General features: G+C 46.8%; 1 protein-coding gene across 4 annotated transcripts in view; it reads left to right on the plus strand.

Annotated features, from left to right (window-relative positions):
- The window catches only part of disp3 (dispatched RND transporter family member 3), an 84,410-nt gene that overhangs the window by 47,780 nt on the left and 13,532 nt on the right, over positions 1-23,098 (plus strand). For all 4 annotated transcript variants that reach the window (XM_061906073.1, XM_061906074.1, XM_061906075.1 and 1 more), the window contains 3 exons: positions 1,645-1,806; positions 1,884-2,021; positions 12,105-12,241. In XM_061906073.1, the coding sequence (XP_061762057.1) occupies positions 1,645-1,806; positions 1,884-2,021; positions 12,105-12,241 (437 nt within the window). The remainder of the gene's footprint in view (positions 1-1,644; positions 1,807-1,883; positions 2,022-12,104; positions 12,242-23,098) is intronic.

A 23,098-nucleotide genomic window follows, 5' to 3' on the forward strand; every position in this document is an offset into this window, starting at 1 on the left:
CATGACATACTGACAAAGCTTAATCCATTGTTACTATAACAATCTACAAGATTAATACAGGTTGCCTCTCTCTCTTCCCCTCCATCTTTCGGTATTCCTTTTTTTTTCTTTTCTAGTTATCATTATCTAACTACCAATAGAGGTAAACTATTGGTATTGTTCATGATCAAAAGCGCTTTTTCTATTGGTATTTGTATTGCTCCAGTTGTAGTGTAAAAATGCTCATTGTCATTTCTATATTATTATTTATTTGACTAACTGCTTATTTGCTATCACTTTTACGATCAAATTTGTACATATCATATGTGCTGGTGTTGTTCTATTGTTGTTGTTGTTATTGTTGTGTTTGCTGTTGTTGTTTTTGTCTCTCTGTCTGATCCCCCTCTTATCCCCACAATTTCCCCCTCTGTCTTCTTTTTTTTCTCTTTCTATCCCCTCCTGCTCCGGCCCGTCTGCACCAAATGATAATATAAATACGTTTAATAAAGTCAAATTCAAATAAGGCAACAAAAGAAGTATCCTACACTTCCCTTTTGTAAAGTCAATCTGAACAGCTGAAATGGGCACCTACATCAACTATATGATTTGCCTGAGAAGCTGGACAAGACAACAACAAAACAAAACAAAAATGCAATGTTTGAGTACCGGCTCTTCGCACTTCTACTCCAGCAGGACTGAGAGCGGACTATCAAACTACGTCGAGGTAATGTTGCAGTTTTCAATGCCAACAAAGCAATTGAGTAAAAAAAAATGCTCGAACATATATTAGGTAAGGCTCTACTTTTCCAAAAATGTGCTAGCTTGATGCTAACGTTCATTGGCTTTCCTCTTGACATGCTACTGATTAACATGAGCGACTTTACATGACACCTCCAGATTTGTTAATGAAAACTACAACTAAATGCACAAACAGCTGGTGTGTACGTAAAGTAGTAACACTTTTTAGGGCACAATTAAATACTGTGTTTTGCAAAGATGGAACTGCCTTGAACTTGCAACAATAATTACAATTTAATTGTATTTCTTTAAAAGACTCAGACATAATGTGTAATAAAACAAGATATAGCAGATGGACAGCAGATATAAGTACAGTATATTTAAAAAAAATTAAATATTATTTTATGGGGTTAGTGCGTCCGCCTCACAATATGAAGGTCCTGAGTAGTCAGGGTTCAGTCCCAGGCTCGGGATCTTTCTGTGTGGAGTTTGCATGTCCTCCCCGTGAATGCGTGGGTTCCCTCCGTGTACCAAAGACATGGTCTCAGATGATCATGGAGGTGCACCTGCTGGATACGGAGCTCCTAGGCTGGTGTGGTTACACGTGGTCTGTGGTTGTGAGGCCGGTGGGATGTACTGCCAAACTCTCTAAAACGCCTTTAGAGATGGCTTATGGTAGAGAAATGAACATTCAATTCCCAGGAAACAGCTCTGGTGGACATTCCTGCAGTCAGCATCCCAACTGCACACTCCCTCAAAACTTGTGACATCTGTGGCATTTTGCTGTGTGGTAAAACTACACATTTCAGAGTGGCCTTTTATTGTGGGCAGCCTTAAGCACGCCTGTGCAATATTCATGCTGTTTAATCAGCATCGTGTTGTTAAAGTGTTGATTGTGGACCAATCACAGGAGGCCTCTCCCCCCAGGTGTCTTCCTGCTGGTCCTGCTGCTGTCTGCTGGCTGTTGCTGCCTGCTGAGGCCAGCTTCTCACGTCCCATTATTGTTCCGCCCGGACACTAACCTCCAGACTCTTCTCGCTCTGAGGAGCAACCTGAGCGGTCAAGGCATCTCCTGCCCTATGTGCTCAGGTGACATAACCCAGGTGAAAACTCAAAACAACACAAAGCAGCAAACCTCTAATAAAAAGGGTGTTTTATGGATTCAGGTGTCTTCATGGAGAAGCCGCAGTCTTTGTCCTCTTCGGCCTTCAGGACGTCCACACATGGGCAGGACTGCAGCGCAAAGACCAGCACTGCTGCTCCTCGGACCACAACACTTGCTAAGTTTAGCAGCGACCAAACAGGTGCAACACCAGAACACGAGATGTCATTTTAGCAACCAGTTTTATGACAATGCAAGGTATAACACAATAAAAATTAAACTTGGATATACTTTAGAGCAGTAACTGTACAGCAGGCCTGGGCAATTATTTTGACTAGGGGGCCATATTTACAGAAAAAAATGTGTCTGGGGGCCGGTATATCCATCTATCTATATATATGTATACTGGTGGAGTGTCCACTTCCTGACTGAGCACATTGGTCTTTTTTTAGGCTGATGGTAAGCCCAAAGTATTTTCAGGCCTGGGAGAATCTGTCCATAAGGCACTGGAGTTCTTGTTCAGTGTGCGAAATGACGGCGGCATCATCAGCAAAGAGCAAGTCCCGGATGATCGTCTCACGGACTTTGGTCCTTGTTTTAAGACGGGCTAAGTTGAAAAGTTGGCCGTCAGATCTCGTACGTAGATACATCCTTCTGTTGCAGTCCCCAAAGCGTTTTTGATGAGCAGGGCAAAGAAGATGCCGAAAAGGATAGGAGCAAGGACGCAACCTTGCTTGACTCCGCTCTTAATGTCAAATGGGTTGGACATGCTAACCTCATACTGGATGGTTGCCTTCATGTTGTCATGAAAAGATCTAATGGCGGCATAGCTCGGTTAGTAGAGCGGCCGTGCCAGCAACTTGAGGGTTGCAGGTTCGATTCCCGCTTCCGCCATCCTAGTCACTGCCGTTGTGTCCTTGGGCAAGACACTTTACCCACCTGCTCCCAGTGCCACCCACACTGGTTTAAATGTAACTTAGGTATTGGGTTTCACTATGTAAAGCGCTTTGAGTCACTAGAGAAAAGCGCTATATAAATATAATTCACTTCACTTCACTTCAATGAGACTATGAAGCTTTGTAGGGCATCCAATCTTGGGTAGGATGCTGAAAAGCCTTTCTCTGCTAACCAGGTCGAAAGCCTTGGTCAGGTCAATGAAAGATATGTACAGGGGCTTCTGTTGTTCCCTGCATGACTCCTGAGGTGGGCGTAGGGAGAATATCATGTCCACTGTAGCGCGCTTGGCGCGAAAGCCGCTTTGAGATTACGGGTAAACGCGCTCAGCAAGTTTCTGAAGACGCACAAGCACGACACGTGCATAGAGTTTCCCTACGATATTCAGGAGGAAGATGCCCCTGTAATTGTTGGAGTCGCTCCTGTCGCCTTTATTTTTGTAAAGGGTGACAATCTTGGCATCGCTTATGTCTTGCGGCACGGCTCCCTCTTTCCAGCACTGGCAGAGGACATTATGCAAAGGCTGCAGGAGGGTGTCTTTACAGAGCTTGATGAGGTCTGGGGGGATGCCATCAGTACCAGGTGCTTTGCCAGTCGCTAAGCTGTCAATCGCTTTGTGAAGTTCAGCAAGTGTTGGTTCAGCATCTAATTCCTCAATGATGGACAGCTGTTCAATGGCATCAAGGGCTGAGGCAACTACAATGAAGTAGAGTTCTGAATAGTGCTCTACCCACCCGTCTAGCTGATTGCCCTTGTCAGTGTTAACTTCCCCACTGGTGGTCTTTAGCGGGGCTGTTTTGCTCTGTGTTGGGCCCAGAGCAGTCTTGATGCCCTTGTACATCCCTGTGATGTTACCTGAGGTAGCTGCAGACTGGATGGATTCACTGAGTTGTTGCCAGTATTAATTGGCACAATGTCTTGCAGTCTGTTGCTTCTATAGTTCTTAATGCTTGCAGGGACTTCTCATTTGGGTAGCGTTTGTATTCAGGGAGGGCAGCAGGTGGACTTGGCAACAAACCAGTCGTTTTTGAAGATTTTCCTCCCAAAGGTTGCAAGAGCTGTTTTCTGAATGGCCTCCCTGATGTGGCCACATTTCTCAGAGGCGGAGTAGTGCTGGTGTTCTTCAGATAGGATGTTGTTCAGGGACTTGGCAAACTCTTCTACTTTTATCTGGAAGATGCATGCTGGTGGAATCAATGTGGGGTTTGTCTTTTTGTTTGGATTTGTGAAACATTTTTGGTTGTAGCCTGATCTTGCAACAGACGAGTAAATGGTCGGTGTCGCAGTCTGCTCTGTGGTAACTATGAGTAAAGAGCACAAACTTGACCAGCTCAAGGTATTTGGCCTTCTTTTGCTCATGGGCTTCCTCCATCCGGTCTTTCCAGGGGACTGTATAAGTTCCAGCAGCACAACATGCTTCGTTGAGTCAGAAGTTAAGACAAGGTCTTGCCTCAGTGATGTCCTTGCTATGCGTTCTGGAAACTTCAGCTCTCTGCCGAGATCCACCTGAAGCTGCCAGTCATGGGCTGTGGCTAGCAGTCTGTTTGGGGCCGTACGTCCTGCCTGTGGTTTGTCCCCTGCCTTGACGAAGGACATGTTATGCCTGACTGGGAGCTGGTGTTTGCTTTGCTGGATTCCAGTGCCAATGGTGTCTGCTACTGCTTTCAGCACCTGGTCGTGGCACCATGTGTACCTCCCAGGGCTTTAGGGCAGCAGCTCAGTATGTGCTCCAGGGAACCCTGTGCCTTGCACAGTGAACATTCAGGTGTTTCTACTAGTCCACAGCAATGAAAATTGCATGGACTTGGGAGGACGTCATACCCTGACTGTATCAGGAACTTGAGTCTTGCTGGTTCTGACTTCCAAAGTTCTTTCCTGGTGATCTTCCGGGTAGATGCGTGGTCCCAATTTGTCCAAGCTCCCTGCTGGCGCATGGCCACTGTCTTGTTCCAGCGTTCCTCCTCAACCTCTGCACGGATGTCTCCCTACACCATCAGCCGTCTCTCTCGACCCTGGGCTTTGTCATAGCGTGGTCTTGTGTGGCTACCCAGCCCAGCTCGTCCGACTGCCACAGCACCTACTAAGACGCCATGTCTCAGCCTTGCTCCTGCCTAGCCAACAGCCTCCTGTGCCTTCCACTTCCTCCCAGTTCTGACTTTTATGGCAGCAGAGGAGACTCTGGTGTCAGATGAGTCTTTATAAAGTAACATCTCCCTGGCTCTGGTGCCTTTAAACTCCACGGTCAATCCGGTGAAGGGAAGCTGCAGCTTGTTGATGTGCCCATACAGGGCGATGCTGCTTAGGCTCTTCGGCAAGCCCCACCACCTACGCAGGTGCTGGCTAGTGTTGCATTCGAAGCCCTCCACCATAGTTACTGGGACTTCGTAGATCAGCAGCGGCAAAAGGATTCTCGGCAGGACGCCATGCTGGTATATCCAAGCCTTCAACTTCCCGGGGAGGCCCAACTTGTCCCATGCTGATAGCCAGGTCTTCAGCTCCACATGGGCTGACTGCACTGCTGCCTTGTCCCTCAGGGTGCTGTCAAAAATCTTCCCCGGACTCTTCACAGGCTTCTCCGACACTGATGGTATGGAGACTCCAACCAGACTGAAGCAGTGTTTGTCCTCCTCTCTCCCCTTTCTCAAAACCAGAGACCTGGATTTTGCTGGCTTGAACATCCATTTCGCCTATGTGATGATCCTTTCCAGTCTGCGGAGGAACGGCGGAACCCTGTCACTGATGTTGTTGTGACAGTCAGATCATCTATGAAGGCTCGGATCGGAGGATGGCGAATTCCGGAACTGGACTTGGTACCCCTGCATTCCACTTCTGCTGCCTAGACAAGCACGTTCATCGCTAGGGCGAACAGTGCCTGATATGGTGCACCCTGTGATGATGCCCTTCTCCAGGCGGTGTTATTGCTCCTGAGGTGAATCTCAGACTGAAACTACTGTAGTAGTCTCATATCAGTTCAATGATCTTCTCTGGAACATGACGTGTGGTCAAGGTTGTTGTCACGAACTTGTGTGGAATGGATCCATTGGCATTGCCAAAGTTAAGCCAAAGGACAGGCAGGTCTCCTTGATTTTCCCTTGACTCCCGGATCAGCTGGGTAACCACTCCTGTGTGTTCCAAGCAGCCTGGCATGCCTGGGATTCCTCCCTTCTGCACTGTAGTGTCGATGTAGGAATTCCTCAGGAGGTACTCTGTCAACCTGTTGGTGAGAAGAGCAGGAAAACCCGCAAAACAGGCTTGTAGGGATGATATGGCCTCTTTGTTTTTTCCTGACCTAACGTATATATATATATATATATATATATATATATATATATATGCGATGTGGTGGCGACTTGTCCAGGGTGTACCCCGCCTTCCGCCCGATTGTAGCTGAGATAGGCGCCAGCGCCCCTCGCAACCCCAAAGGGGAATAAGCGGTAGAAAATGGATGGATGGATATATATATATATATATATATATATATATATATATATATATATATATATATATATATATATATATATATATATATATATATATATATATATATATATATATTACTATAATACACCTCATAGTGCAATGTGGACACATCATCAGTAATTCTCCCGGGGTCATAGGGTGTTTCGTGTCTTAATCAAACACCCTAACCCGGGCGACCCAGCCGAGGATGATCAGTCCCTCGACTTGTGTCCAGGTAGCGCACTACGCCACGCGTTCCACCTCCTACACCAGAGCCAACATGAAGCCTTTTCAGGCGCTTCCAAGATGTTTTTTATGGCTCTTCGCCTGTGCAGTCCACAAATCCCAAGGAGCCCCAGGACCCGGTGTAAGGACTTGCCTGCAAAACCCCTGCAGCCCACCTCAATAGGCTCGCAGCAAGCATTCCACCCGTTCCTCCGTCAGTCAGCCACAAGATCTGCACATTTCGCCCTCTTCCTTTCCTGAGCTTCCTCCATTCTGTCCTCCAAGGGGACAGTTAGCTCAAGGGGCACCACCTTCTTGCTGGTTCCAGACATCATGACCATGTCTGGCCGGAGTGTTGTAGTTGCGATGATGTCTGGGAATCGCAACTGCCTTCCTAGATCAACAAAGAACAACCTTGCTGTTGTTAGCAGGCCCCCCTGGGTCTTTTTGGAGGTTTGAAGTTTCTCTCCTGCTCGGACAAAGGCAATTGTGCTCTTGGTTGGGTGTTGCCGCTTACTGGTGTTGATGCCAGTGCACAGTGTCTGCTATTGCCCGCAGGACCTGGTCGTGGCGCCACTGACACCTGTCATCTCCCAATGCCTTTGAGCAACAGCTGAGGATGTGTTCTAATGATCCTGTTTTCTGACAGAGCTGGCACACAGGTGTGTCTATCAGGCCCCAGGTGAATAGATTAGCAGGGCTTGGGAGGACATCATAAACTGACTGGACCAAGAACTTCAACTGGTGTGGCTCCGCTTTCCAGAGTTCGGTCCAAGTGATCTTGCGACCAGCTATATGCTCCCACTTGGTCCAGGTCCCCTGCTTGCTCATTGCCACCACTCTACTGAAGCGAGCCTCTTCCACCTCGGTGCGAACCTCCTCTTGGACAAGCTTTCGCCTTTCCTTTCCTCTGGCTCTGATGTAGCTTGATTAGGTGTTGCTACCCAGCCCAGCCCGACCAATAGCTACGATTCCCCACCACGGTGCTGTGCCGCAGCCTCGCCTCTGCCTGCTCCACTGCATCCTGGGCACAACACTTCCTTCCTGTTCTGACCTCCACACCTGCTGAAGATACTTTCCCATCAGCAGAATCTCTGTAGAGCAGGACTTCTCTGGCCCGGGAAACCTTGAAACTCCTCTGCCAGACTACTGAAAGGAAGCTGCAGCTTCGTGTTGTGCCCAAACAAAGCAATGTTGCTTAGGCTCCATGGCAGATCCAGCCACCTGCGCAGGGACGAGCTGATCTTCCTCTCAAATCCCTCCACGATGGTCATTGGGAATTCGTACATCAGCAGCGGCCATATGAGACAAGGCAGGGTTCCATGCTGATATATCCAGGCCTTGAACTTCCCTGGAAGTCCTGACTTGTCCACAGTTGAGAGCCACATGTTGAGGTTATCGCTGGTAGCTTGATGTGCAGCGGTATCCTTCAGATCACTGGTGAAGAGCTTGCCCAGGCTCTTCACTGGCTTTTCTGACACAGATGGAATTTGGGTGTCTGCCAGACTGAAGCGAAAGTGGTCGGATACTTTACCTTTCCTCAAGACCAAGGACCTGGACTTAGAGGGCTTGAAACTCATTTTTGCCTAACTAATGAGTCGATCAAGGCCTTGAAGGAGCCATCTCGTCATATATATATATATATATATATATATATATATATATATATATATATATATATATATATATATATATATATATATATATATATATATATCCATCCATCCATCCATCCATCATCTTCCGCTTATCCGAGGTCGGGTCGCGGGGGCAGCAGCCTAAGCAGGGAAGCCCAGACTTCCCTATCTCCAGCCACTTCGTCTAGCTCTTCCCGGGGGATCCCGAGGCGTTCCCAGGCCAGCCGGGAGACATAGTCTTCCCAACGTGTCCTGGGTCTTCCCCGTGGCCTCCTACCAGCTGGACGTGCCCTAAACACATCCCTAGGGAGGCGTTCGGGTGGCATCCTGACCAGATGCCCGAACCACCTCATCTGGCTCCTCTCGATGTGGAGGAGCAGCGGCTTTACGTTGAGCTCCTCCCGGATGGCAGAGCTTCTCACCCTATCTCTAAGGGAGAGCCCCGCCACCCGGCGGAGGAAACTCATTTCGGCCGCTTGTACCCGTGATCTTATCCTTTCGGTCATGACCCAAAGCTCATGACCATAGGTGAGGATGGGAACGTAGATCGACCGGTAAATTGAGAGCTTTGCCTTCCGGCTCAGCTCCTTCTTCACCACAACGGATCGATACAACGTCCGCATTACTGAAGACGCCGCACCGATCCGCCTGTCGATCTCACGATCCACTCTTCCCCCACTCGTGAACAAGACTCCTAGGTACTTGAACTCCTCCACTTGGGGCAGGGTCTCCTCCCCAACCCGGAGATGGCACTCCACCCTTTTCCGGGCGAGAACCATGGACTCGGACTTGGAGGTGCTGATTCTCATTCCGGTCGCTTCACACTCGGCTGCGAACCGATCCAGTGAGAGCTGAAGATCCCGGCCAGATGAAGCCATCAGGACTACATCATCTGCAAAAAGCAGAGACCTAATCCCGTGGCCACCAAACCGGAACCCCTCAACGCCTTGGCTGCGCCTAGAAATTCTGTCCATAAAAGTTATGAACAGAATCGGTGACAAAGGACAGCCTTGGCGGAGTCCAACCTTCACTGGAAACGTGTCCGACTTACTGCCAGCAATGCGGACCAAGCTCTGGCACTGATCATACAGGGAGCGGACTGCCACAATAAGACATTCCGATACCCCATACTCTCTGAGCACTCCCCACAGGACTTCCCGAGGGACACGGTCGAATGCCTTCTCCAAGTCCACAAAGCACATGTAGACTGGTTGGGCAAACTCCCATGCACCCTCAAGAACCCTGCCGAGAGTATAGAGCTGGTCCACAGTTCCACGACCAGGACGAAAACCACACTGTTCCTCCTGAATCCGAGGTTCGACTATCCGGCGAAGCCTCCTCTCCAGTACACCTGAATAAACCTTACCGGGAAGGCTGAGGAGTGTGATCCCACGATAGTTGGAACACACCCTCCGGTCCCCCTTCTTAAAGAGAGGGACCACCACCCCGGTCTGCCAATCCAGAGGTACCGCCCCCGATGTCCACGCGATGCTGCAGAGTCTTGTCAACCAAGACAGCCCCACAGCATCCAGAGCCTTAAGGAACTCCGGGCGGATCTCATCCACCCCCGGGGCCTTGCCGCCGAGGAGCTTTTTAACTACCTCAGCGACCTCAGCCCCAGAAATAGGAGAGTCCACTACATATTCCCCAGGCACCGCTTCCTCAAAGAAAGACGTGTTGGTGGGATTGAGGAGGTCTTCGAAGTATTCCCTCCACCGATCCACAACATCCGCAGTCGAAGTCAGCAGAACACCATCCGCACCATACACGGTGTTGATAGTGCACTGCTTCCCCTTCCTGAGGCGCCGTATGGTGGTCCAGAATCGCTTCGAAGCCGTCCGGAAGTCGTTTTCCATGGCTTCCCCGAACTCTTCCCATGTCCGAGTTTTTGCCTCCGCGACCGCTAAAGCTGCACACCGCTTGGCCCGTCGATACCCGTCCACTGCCTCCGGAGTCCTATGAGCCAAAAGAACCCGATAGGACTCCTTCTTCAGCTTGACGGCATCCCTCACTGCTGGTGTCCACCAACGGGTTCTGGGATTACCGCCACGACAGGCACCAACAACCTTGCGGCCACAGCTCCAATCAGCCGCCTCGACAATAGAGGTTCGGAACATGGTCCACTCAGACTCAATGTCCCGCACCTCCCTCTTGACATGTTCAAAGTTCTCCCGGAGGTGTGAATTGAAACTCTCTCTGACAGGAGACTCTGCCAGACGTTCCCAGCAGACCCTCACAATGCGTTTGGGCCTGCCAGGTCTGTCCGGCATCCTCCCCCACCATCGCAGCCAACTCACCACCAGGTGGTGATCGGTAGAAAGCTCCGCCCCTCTCTTCACCCGAGTGTCCAAAACATAAGGCCGCAAATCCGATGACACAACTACAAAGTCGATCATGGAACTGCGGCCTAGGGTGTCCTGGTGCCAAGTGCACATATGGACACCCTTATGTTTGAACATGGTGTTTGTTATCGACAAACTGTGACGAGCACAAAAGTCCAATAACAAAACACCACTCGGGTTTAGATCCGGGCGACCATTCTTCCCAATCACGCCTCTCCAGGTTTCACTGTCGTTGCCAACATGAGCGTTGAAGTCTCCCAGTAGGACAAGGGAATCACCCGGAGGAGCACTTTCCAGTACTCCCTCGAGTGTACCCAAAAAGGGTGGGTATTCTGAACTGCTGTTTGGTGCGTAAGCACAAACAACAGTCAGGACCCGTCCCCCCACCCGAAGGCGAAGGGAAGCTACCCTCTCGTCCACTGGGTTGAACTCAAACGTACAGGCTTTGAGCCGGGGGGCAACCAGAATTGCCACCCCAGCCCGTCGCCTCTCACTGCCGGCAACGCCAGAGTGGAAGAGGGTCCAGTCCCTCTCGAGAGAACTGGTTCCAGAGCCCTTGCTGTGCGTCGAGGTGAGTCCGACTATATCCAGCCGGAACTTCTCTACCTCGCGCACTAGCTCAGGCTCCTTCCCCCCCAGTGAGGTGACGTTCCACGTCCCAAGAGCTAGCTTCTGTAGCCGAGGATCGGACCGCCAAGTGCCCTGCCTTCGGCTGCCGCCCAGCTCACAATGCACCCGACCTCTATGGCCCCTCCTATGAGTGGTGAGCCCATTGGAGGGATGACCCACGTTGCCTCTTCGGGCTGTGCCCGGCCGGGCCCCATGGGAACAGGCCCGACCACCAGGCGCTCGCCATCGTGCCCCAACTCCGGGCCTGGCTCCAGAGCGGGGCCCCGGTGACCCGCGTCCGGGCGAGGGAAATCTGGGTTCATTTCGTTGTAATTCCATAGAAGTCTTTGAGCTGCTCTTTGTCTGATCACTCACCTAGGACCTGTTTGTCTTGGGAGACCCTACCAGGGGGCATGAAAACCCCCAGACAACATAGCTCCTAGGATCATTGGGACACGCAAACTCCTCTACCACGGTAAGGTAGCAGCTCAGAGAGGAGTATATATATATATATATATATATATATATATATATATATATATATATATATATTTTCAACAGCTGTTTTTCACAATTGTCTCAAAGTATTTTACATTGGTAAACCCACACAGCCAAGCTGTTTTCTTGATTTTTATAAAAATTACAATAACGAGTCAGTCTTTTGAATTTGTCATATAAAAGGAACGCCTCCCTTCAAAGAGCCCTAAACCCCATCTCTATTCACCACTTTGGTCATCTTTTTTTGCGCTGCCTTCCACCCGAATGCAGCTGAGATAGGCTCCAGCGCCCCCCGCGACCCCGAAAGGGACAAGCGGTAGAAAAAATGGATAGATGGATGGATGGAATTTACCCATGACATTCACTCCAGTGGTGATAAGGTGTATTACAACAGGTCCTGCCACAACTGAGAAATAGATCCTTTTTGGCGGCCCTATGGTGAAGAAACACTGATGTGAATGTATATTCAAGCTTGATTTATTTTGTATTACCTGAGAGATGTACTGTAATACACTTCTTTGCTCTCTGCTGATGCACTCTACCCCTCTTTCTGTTTTTTAGCATTTTTACTCACAGTGTTTGTATCGAAGTTGAATCTCAGAAGTTCCACAACGGTTTACCGCTTCTCCCTCAACGCCAGCACTCCTTCCCCCTGGCAGCTGTGCAGCACGGACCATGACCAGGTGCCTTTGTTTCAGGTCAGCAAGCACCTTTTATTAGGGCTGTGGTCATTTATCAGTGTCAGACATATTGCTGGGTATTGTGGCCAAACAGCTCAATTTTTGTTTCATCTGACCACAGAACTTTCCTGCAGAAGGTCTTATCTTTGTCCATGTGATGTCAAATGAAACAAAAATAGAGCATGTCTGTGATCTTATTTTAAATCTTTTTTAATTTTTTTATTTATTAATTTTTTTGTGTGTGTGTATATATGTATACGGAGGTATGTGTATGTATAAATGTGAATGTGTGCATGTATGTATATGTGTGTATGTATGTATGTATATATATGTATGTATGTATATAAATGTATGTATATGTATATATGTATGTATGTATATATATATATATATGTGTATGTGTATATACATGTTTGTATGTGTGTGTATGTATGTGTACATGTATATGTGTATGTAAGTGTATATGTATATGTGTATATATATATATATATGTTTGTATGTGTGTGTATGTATGTGTACATGTATATGTGTATGTATGTGTATATGTGTATGTATGTGTATATATGCATATATGTATTGCATAAATGCATGTATGTATGTGTATGTGTGTGTGTATGTATTTGTGTATATATTTATATGTACACATATATATATATATATATATATATATATATATATATATATATATATAATTTGATTTTTTTTTTTTTTTTAATCTTTTTTTTTTATATATTAATTATGTTTTTTTTTTTTTAGTTTTTTCCCTCTTCCTCAGGGGGGGCACTTCGACAGGGCGGTTGCTGGTGGTTCCATCTCCATCGTTGGGGTCACTGCGGGTGGGGTGGGTGGTTCCTGCGGCCCTGCACTGGGTGGTCCTGTGGCGGCCGATTTTGGGTGGGGTGGCCTGGTGTGAACCGCGCAGTGCTCTCCGGGGGTGGGGGGTGGGTACGTGGGGCCCAGTTGCTGGTGGGATGGAGGCGGTCTACCCGTCCGGTTTCGGGGAGTCTCTGGGTTCCCCCGGGCGTGGTGTTCCGTCTTTCTGCCCGTGTAGGGGGTTCTCTCTCGCTGGCTTGGGATCTGGCCGTCCGCTGCTTCTCTCGTGCCCTGTCCTCTGCCGGGCGCGTCTGTCTGCGGCCTGCTGCTGGCTCTTCCGGGCGGCGCGGTGGGCCGGGCTCTGGGGTTCCTGTCGCTGGCCGGCCTGGCTGCGTGGGTTGGTGGTCCCTGGTTCCCTGGGCGCCACACCTGCTGTTTGGGTTGGGCTCTCTGGGCGGCTGGGGCCGTACTTTGGCTCCCACGCACACTGGGGGTCAAATATATTGTACATACAACCACACATATACTCACACACACACACACACACAGTTATTCATACATACAAACGTACATACATTGGTGCCTACGCTCCCACATACATACACAAATACAGCACATACCTACATACTCCAAATTTGTCCATCTACACGCACATTCACTGTACAAACATTCATATACACATTGTGTTCACATACAAGTACATATACAAACATAATTACGTTTCATCAAACATATATCAACGTTGTTGCCCTAGGGTAAACTGGGTAACACGTCGCATACTGACAAATCTTAACCCATTGTCACTATAACAATCTACAAGATTAATATAAGTTGCCTCTCTCTCTTCCCCTCCATCTTTCGGTATTCCTTTTTTTCTTCTTTCTTTTTTTAATGTATCTTTCTAGCTATCATAATGTATATGTATTGTTGCATTTGAACAACTGTATTGTTGATAATAGAGGTAAACTATTGGTATTGTTCATTATCAATAGCGCTTTTTCTATAGGTATTTGTATTGCTCCAGCTGTAGTGTAAATATGCTCATTGTCATTTCTATATTATTATTTATTTCACTAACTGCTTCTGTGCTATCACTTTTGCGATCATATTTGTGCATATCGTATGTTCTGGTGTTGTTATATTGTTGTTGTTGTTTTTTTTGTTATTGTTGTGTTTGCTGTTGTTTTTGTCTCTCTGTCTAATCCCCCTCTTACCCCCACAATTTCCCCCTCTGTCTTCCTTTTTTTCTCTTTCTATCCCCTCCTGCTCTGGCCCGGCTGCACCAAATGATAATATAAATACATTTAATAAAGTCAAATTCAAATAAGGCAACAAAAGAAGTATCCTACACTTCTCTTTTGTAAAGTCAATCTGAACAGCCGATATGGGCACCTACATCAACTATATGATTTGCCTGAGAAGCTAGACAGGACAAAAAAAAAAAAAAAGAAGTTGAGGTCCCATCCCATTCCTAACCCATAGGGTTCAATATTATGTGGCTCCACCTTTTGCAGCTAATACAGCTTCAACTCTTCCGGGAAGGCTGTCCACAAGGTTGCGGAGTGTGTTTATAGCAATGTTTCACCATTCTTCCAAAAGCGCATTGGTGAGATCACACACTGATGTTGGTGGAGAAGGCCTGGCTCTCAGTCTCTGTTCTAATTCATCCCAAAGGTGTTCTATCGGGTTCAGGTCAGGACTCTGTGCAGGCCAGTCAAGTTAATCCACACCAGACTCTGTCATCCCTGTCTTTATGGACCTTGTTTTGTGCACTGGTGCACAGTCATGTTGGAAGAGGAAGGGGCCCGCTCCAAACTGTTCCCACAAGGTTGGAGCATGGAATTGTCCTAAATGTTTTGGTATCCTGGAGCATTCAAAATTCCATTCACTGGAACTAATGGGCCAAGCTCAACTCCTGACAAAACAACCCCGCACCATAATTCCTCCTCCACCAAATTTCACACTCGGCACAATGCAGTCCAAAATGTAGCGTACTCCTTGCAACCTCCAAACCCAAACTGGTCCATCAGATTGCCAGATGGAAAAGCATGATTCATCAGTCCAGAGAAGGCGTCTCCACTCCCCTAGAGTCCAGTGGCGACATGCTTTACACCACTGTATCTCACACTTTGCATTGGACTTGGTGATGTATGGCTAAGAAATAAGCTGGTCGGCCACAGAAACCCATTCCATGAAGCTCTCTGTTCACTGTACGTGGGCTAATTGGAAGGTAACATAAAGTTTGGAACGCTGTTGTAACTGACTGTGCAGAAAGTCTTTACACTATGCTGACCTCTCTGTCAGTTTACGTCGCCTACCACTTGGTGGCTGAGTTGTTGTTGTTCCCAAACTCTTCACTCTTATTGTAATAAAGCCCACAGTTGACTTTGGAATATTTAGGAGTGAGGAAATTTCACGACTGGATTTGTTGCACATCCTATGACAGTTCCATAATAGTGTGAGAGTCAAGTCCATAGTGGATCTAACATAATAGTGTGAGAGTCCAGTCCATAGTGGATCTAACATAATAGTGTGAGAGTCCAGTCCATAGTGGATCTAACATAATAGTGTGAGAGTCAAGTCCATTGTGGATCTAACATAATCGTTGGAGAGTCAAGTCCATTGTGGATCTAACATAATAGTGTGGAAGTCCAGTCCATAGTGGATTTAGTTAATAGTGTGAGAGTCCAGTCCATAGTGGATCTAACATAATAGTGTGAGAGTCCAGTCCATAGTGGATCTAACATAATAGTGTGAGAGTCAAGTCCATAGTGGATCTAACATAATCGTTGGAGAGTCAAGTCCATAGTGTATCTAACATAATAGTGTGAAAGTCCAGTCCATAATGGATCTAGTTAATAGTGTGAGAGTCCAGTCCATAGTGGATCTAACATAATAGTGTGAGAGTCCAGTCCATAGTGGATCTAACATAATAGTGTGAGTCCAGTCCATAGTGGATCTAACATAATAGTGTGAGAGTCCAGTCCATAGTGGATCTAACATAATAGTGTGAGAGTCAAGTCCATAGTGGATCTAACATAATAGTGTGAGAGACAAGTCCATATTGGATCTAACGTAATAATGTGAGAGTCAAGTCCGTAGTGGGGCCAGCAGGAGATCATCTTGAGTGGAGACAGGTTAGCAGCGTTGAGACGTCCTCAACTGATGCACAGATGAGTGGTCCACCCTGGGTCCCCACTTTGAACAGCTAGCAAATCATCTGTGGTCACCGAATCTGTGCCCACCCCCCCCCCCCCCTCTCTACGCAGGAGAGGGGGTCAGAGCAGAAAAGAAACGGCAGATCAACTGGTCTAAAAGAGGGTCTATTTAAAGGCTAGAGCAGGGGTCGGGAACCTTTTTGGCTGAGAGAGCCATACAAGCCAAATATTTTTTTAAAGTATTTCCATGAGAGCCATATCATTTATTTATTTTTTAACACTGAATACAACTATATGCGTGCATTTTTAAGAAAGACCAACATTTTTAGGGTATAATAAGTCTCTTATTCTTTTTAATAACATTGTTATTCTGAGGCTAACCAAAAATAAATAAAATACTTCTTACCATTGATGCGACTTCTTGAACAGGTGCGGTAGAAAACGGATGGATGGATTAAAATGCATGAGAATGTTTTATATTTTGAACGTTATTTTTGACACTATGATTACCAGCGGAATTATTCATTACTTATCGTGTTAAGCAATGTCAGCTAAGATTTATTTGAGAGCCAGGTGCAGTCATCAAAACAGCCACATCTGGCTCTAGAGCCATAGGTTCCCTACCCCTGGGCTAGAGTATACAAATTAGTTTTAAGATGGGACTTAAATGCTTCTACTGAGGTAGCATCTCTAACTGTTACTGCTAGAACATTCTAGAGTACTGGAGCCCAAATAGAAAACGCTCTATAGCCCGCAGGCTTTTTTGGGCTCTGGGAATCACGAATAAATCGGAGTTCGTTGAATGCAAATTTCTTGCCGGGACATATGGTACAATACAATCAGCAAGATAGGATGGAGATAGACCGTGTAAAGTAAGTAAAACCGTAAAGGCACATCTTAAGTGCACAGGAAGCCAGTGCAGGTGAGCCAGTATAGGTATATACTATATATAGGTATATATATATATGTATATAAGTATGTAAAGGTATATACAGCATAGGCATAATATGATAAAACTTTATTTTTCTTTCACCTGCATTTTCTACCAACTGTAATCTTTTAATGCTCGACATAGGGAGACATGAAAATAATACAATAATACGTTACAGTAATCGAGACGGCTCCTCTCTGTGCTGCCACCTTATCGTGGTAGAGGAGCGTGTCCCAAAGATCCTAGTAGCTATGTTGTCAGGGTGCTTCTATGCCCCCTGGTAGGATCTCCCAAGACAAACAGGTCCTTGGTGAGGGATCAGCCAAAGAGCAGCTCAAAGACTTTAATGGAAATACAACAACCGAGACTCAAGTTTTCCTTCGCCCGGACGTGGGTAACCGGGGCCCCCCTCTGGAGCCAGGTCTGGAGTTTGGGCACGATGGCGAGGGCCTAGTGGCCGGGAACCATGTGGGACCCACCTGGGCACCAGGCGCTCCATGGGGCCCGGCCGGGCACAGCCCGAAGAGGCAACGTGGGTCCCCTCCTCCAATGGGCTCACCACTCTCAGGAGGGGTCAAAGAGGTCAGGTGCGATGTGAGCTGGGCGTAAGCCGAAGGCGGGGCACTTGGGGCTCCGATCCTTGGCTACATAAGCTAGCTCTTGGGACGTGGAACGTCACCTCACTGGGGGGGAAGGAGCCTGAACTAAAGCACGAGGTGGAGAAGTTCCTGAGGGATATAGTCGGACTGACTTCGACGCACAGCAAGGGCTCTGGAACCAGTTCTCTCGAGAGGGGCTGGACTCTCTTCCACACTGGCGTTGCACGCAGTGAGAGGCGACGGGCTGCGCTAACAATTCTTGTTGCCCCTCGGCTGAAAGCCTGCACGTTGGAGTTCAACCCGGTGGACGAGAGGGTAGCTTCCCTCTGCCTTTGGGTGGGGGGACGGGTCATGACTGTTGTTTGTGCTTACGCACCAAACAGCAATTCAAAGTACCCACCCTTTTTGGATACACTCGAGGGAGTACTAGAAAGTGCTCCCAGGCGTGATTCACTTGTCCTACTGGGGGACTTCATTGCACATGTTGGAAACAACAGTGAAACCAGGAGAGGCGTGATTGGGAAGACTGGCCGCCCAGATCTGCAACCGAGTGGTGTTTTGTTATTGGACTTTAGTGCTCGTCGCAGATTGTCATATAACAAACACCATTTTCAAACATAAGGGTGTCCATATGTGCACTTGGCACCAGGACACGATAGGCCGCAGTTCCATGATCGACTTTGAAGTTGTGTCATTGGATTTGCGGCTGCATCTTTTGGTCACTCGGGAGAAGAGAGGGGCGGAGCTTTCTACTGATCACCACCTGGTGGTGAGTTGGCTGCGATAGTGGGGAAGGATGCCAGACAGACCTGGCAGGCCCAAAGGCATTGTGAGGGCCTGCCCGGAACGTCTAGCAGAGTCTCCCTTCAGAGAGAGTTTCAATTCCCACCTCCATAAGAATTTTGAACATGTCACAAGGGAGATGCTGGACATTGAGTCCGAGTGGACCATGTTCCGAACCTCTATTGTCGAAGCGGCTGATTTGAGCTGTGGCCGCAAGGTATCTGGTGCCTGTCGTGGCGGTAATGCTAGAACCCGCTTGTGGACACCAACAGTGAGGGATGCCGTCAAGCTGAAGAAATAGTCCTATCGGGTTCTTTTGGCTCAAAGGACTCCGCAGGCAGCAGACAGGTACAGACAGGCCAAGCGGTGTGCCGCTTCAGCGGTTGCGAAAGCAAAAACTCGGACGATTTTGAAGCGATTCTAGACGACATACGCCGCCTCAGGCACTGTCAACACCGTGTATGGAGGGAATACTCTGAAGACCTGCTCAATCCTACCAACACGTCTTCCTATGAGGAAGCAGTGCCTGGGGAATCTGTGGTAGGCTCTGCTATTTCTGGGGCTGAGGTTGCTGAGGTAGTTAAAAAGCTCCTTGGTGGCAAGGCCCTGGGGGTGGATGAGATCCGCCTGGAGTTCCTTAAGGCTGTGGATGCTGTGGGTCGGTCTTGGTTGACAAGACTCTGTAACATCTCGTGGACATCGGGCGTGGTACCTCTGGATTGGCAGACCGTGCTGGTGGTTCCTCTCTTTAAGAAGGGGAACCATAGCATGTTTTCCCACTATCGTGGGATCACACTCCTTAGCCTTCCTGGTAAGATTTATTCAGGTGTACTGGAGAGGAGGCTACGTCGGATAGATGAACCTCTGATTCAGGAGGAACAGTGGGTTTTCGTCCTGGTGGTGGAACTGTGGACCAGCTCTATACTCTCGGCAGCGTCCTTGAGGGTGCATGGAAGTTTGCCCAACTAGTCTACATGTGCTTGGTCTGCATTGCTGGCAGTAAGTCGGACACATTTCCAGTGAGGGTTGGACTCCACCCAGGCTGCCCTTTGTCACCGATTCTGTTCATAACTTTTATGGACAGAATTTCTAGGTGCAGTCAGGGCACTGAGGGTTGGTGCTGCAGGATTAGGTCTCTGCTTTTTGCAGATGATGTGGTCCTGATGGCTTCATCTGGCCAGAATCTTCAGCTCTCACTGAGATGGTTTGCAGCCGAGAGTGAAGCGACTGGGATGGGAATCAGCACCTCCAAGTCCGAGTCCATGGTTCTCGCCCGGAAAAGGGTGGAGTGCCATCTCCGGGTTGGGGAGGAGACCCTGCCCCAAGTGGAGGATTTCAAGTACCTTGGAATCTTGTTCACGAGTGAGAAAACAGTGGATCGCAAGATCGAAAGGCGGATCGGTGTGGCATCTTCAGTAATCGATCCGTTGTGGTGAAGAAGAAGCTGAGCCGGTAATTTACCGGTCGATCTACGTTCCCGTTCTCATCTATGGTTATAAGCTTTGGGTTTTGACTGAAAGGATGAGATCACGGGTACAAGCGGCCGAAATGAGTTTCCTCCGCCGTGTGGCAGGACTCTCCCTTAGAGATAGGATGAGAAGCTCTGCCATCCGGGAGGAGCTCAAAGTAAATCCGCTGCTCCTCCACATTGAGAGGAGTAAGACGAGGTGGTTCGGGCATCTGGTCAGGATGCAAGCCAAACGCCTCCCTAGGGAGTTGTTTAGGGCACGTCAGATCAGTAGCAGGCCACGGGGAAGACCCAGGACACGTTGGGAAGACTTTGTCTAACTGCTGGCAGGGAAAGCCTCGGGATCCCCTGGGAAGAGCTGGATGAAGTGGCTGGGGAGAGGGAAGTCTGGGCTTCCCTGCTTAGGTTGCTGCCCCCACAACCCGACCTTGGATAAGTGGAAGAAGATGGATAAATGTATGGATGGATAATTGAGACAAGACATAATCAACGCATGAATAATGATCTCAGCGTTGCTAGTGGACAAAATGGAAAAAATGTTTGCGATATTAGGGAGATAAAAGAAGGCCGTTTTAGAAACACTCTTAATGTGTGACTCAAACGAGAGAGTTGGGTCGAAGATAATACCCAAATTCTTTACCGAGTTGCCTTGTGTAATTGTTTGGTTGTCAAATGTTGGGGTGGTATTATTTCCGTTTTCTTAGCATTGAGTTGCAAAAAGTTGAGTTGGCTGTCGTCATTATAACAGTGAAAGCTAACACGTATGATGTCACCTAGCAACAGCATGTAGATGCTGAAGAGTGCAGGGCCAAGAACCGAACCCTGGGGAACACACGTTACCTTAACATAGTCCGAGGTCACATTGTTATGGGAGACGCACTGCATCCTGTCAGTAAGATAAGAGTTGAACCAAGACAAGGCTAAGTCTGACATACCAATTTGTGTTTTGATACGCTCTAATAGAATATTATGATATATATATATATATATATATATATATATATATATATATATATATATATATATATATATATATATATATAGGGACGGCGTGGCGCAGTGGGAGAGTGGCCGTGCGCAACCTGAGGGTCCCTGGTTCAAATCCCACCTAGTACCAACCTCGTCACGTCCGTTGTGTCCTGAGCAAGACACTTCACCCTTGCTCCTGATGGGTGCTGGTTGGCGCCTTGCATGGCAGCTCCCTCCATCAGTGTGTGAATGTGTGTGTGAATGGGTAAATATGGAAGTAGTGTCAAAGTGCTTTGAGTACCTTGAAGGTAGAAAAGCGCTATACAAGTACATCCCCATTTATTTATTTATTTATTTATATGTATATACACATGTGTATGTTAACTGCTAAAATAGAAATAAAACATCAAGAATTAAGTGCTTAGTAAAGTTGAACAAGTGTGGATGGAAGGAAGGAAGCAGTTATTATTAAGAGGAAATAAAGAAATAGATGAATAAGAGTGAGAGAGAGATAATATAACAACATTGTGACAGTCAGCACACATCATTTGGTGGTGTTGATACCAAGAACAGTATCAGTATATGATCCATACTAGAGTGATTAGGTCGATATTTTCATTCTCTCAAATCATTTCTTTTACCTGAACACAGAAGCACTTTGAGGGCAACAAATGAAAATGTGCAATATGTAATTGTACTTTTTCTTTCCTTGTTGTACACTTTTGACTTTGTTTTGATCAAATGTAATAAAACATCCATCCATCCATCCATTTTTCTACCGCTTATTCCTGTTGCCAATCAAACATCATAAGGAAAAAGTAAAAAAATATGACGTTGATATTGTTAAACTGTCAATAGCACTCCACATGACTACAGCTGATACATGTATTGATAAAGGGTGATGTTGCTTGTAGAGTTGTCCCGATACTAATATTTTGGTACCGGTACTAAAATGTTTTCTAAATAAAGGGGACAACAACAAAAAATTCATTATTGTCTTTATTTGGACAAAAATTATTAGGGTACATGAAACATTTGTTTATTATTGTAATTTAGTCCTTAAATAAAATAGTGAATGTACTGGACAACTTGTTTTTTAGTTGTAAGTAAGCAAAGAAAGACTCCTAATTAGTCTGCTGACTTATGCAGTAACATATTGTGTCATTTATCTACCTATTATTTTGTCTACATTATGAGGGACAAACTGTAAAAATTTATTATTAATCTACTTGTTCATTTACTGTTAATATCTGCTTATTTTCTCTTTTAACATGTTCTATCTACACTTCTGTTAAAATGTAATAATCACTTATTCTTCTCTTCTTTGATACTTTACATTAGTTTTGGATGATACCACACATTTAGGTATCGGTCCGATACCAAGTAGTTACTGTCAGACTTGGATTTGGATTAAGGTTGTTTCTTCGACGCAGTGGGAATTTAGCACTAGCGAGACGTGAATGTGAGTACATCTTTTTATTTTAACACTATAACTAACAAAAGACAAACAAAAGGCGCTCACAATGGAGGTACAAAACTTGGCTATGGAAACAAACACTTGCACTGTGGCATAAACTATGGACATAATCAAAAGACTTAGCACAAGGGCAATTAACTATAAACTATAAACAAAAACTTACACGACATGGAACTGTGAACCAGGGCATGAAGGTAGGAACAGCATGGGTAGGGTGAAGATGCCAGGACGAAGACAGAAAAAGAATGACTTAAATAGCAGCTGTGATGATTAGTGAAAACAGGTGTGAGGCTGAGGACAGGGACGTGACTTGGAGACCAGGTGAAACTAATGGGTTGGCATGGAGACGAAAACAAACCAGGAAGTGCAAAGACAGAACTAAATGTCTGAACAACTAAACATAACCTGACCAAACATGGCAAAAAACAAAACATAGTCTTATAGGCATGACAGTTACAGGATCACACATTGGTCATATTCAAAGTCCTCATGTGTCCAGGGACATATTTCCTAAGTTTATAAACATAATACGAATTTTAATAAAAGGAATAAAGATTTTGTCACGATAAAAAATATCGACGTAATTACAGTAGTATCGACTAGATAAGCTACTGTACTTGGTATCATTACAGTGTAGATCCACCCTTGGCATTTGTTTACATTCAGGAGCGCTAGCT

The sequence above is a fragment of the Nerophis ophidion genome, linkage group LG07, assembly GCF_033978795.1.
Source record: "Nerophis ophidion isolate RoL-2023_Sa linkage group LG07, RoL_Noph_v1.0, whole genome shotgun sequence".
In the NCBI taxonomy this organism is placed as follows: Eukaryota; Metazoa; Chordata; class Actinopteri; order Syngnathiformes; family Syngnathidae; genus Nerophis; species Nerophis ophidion.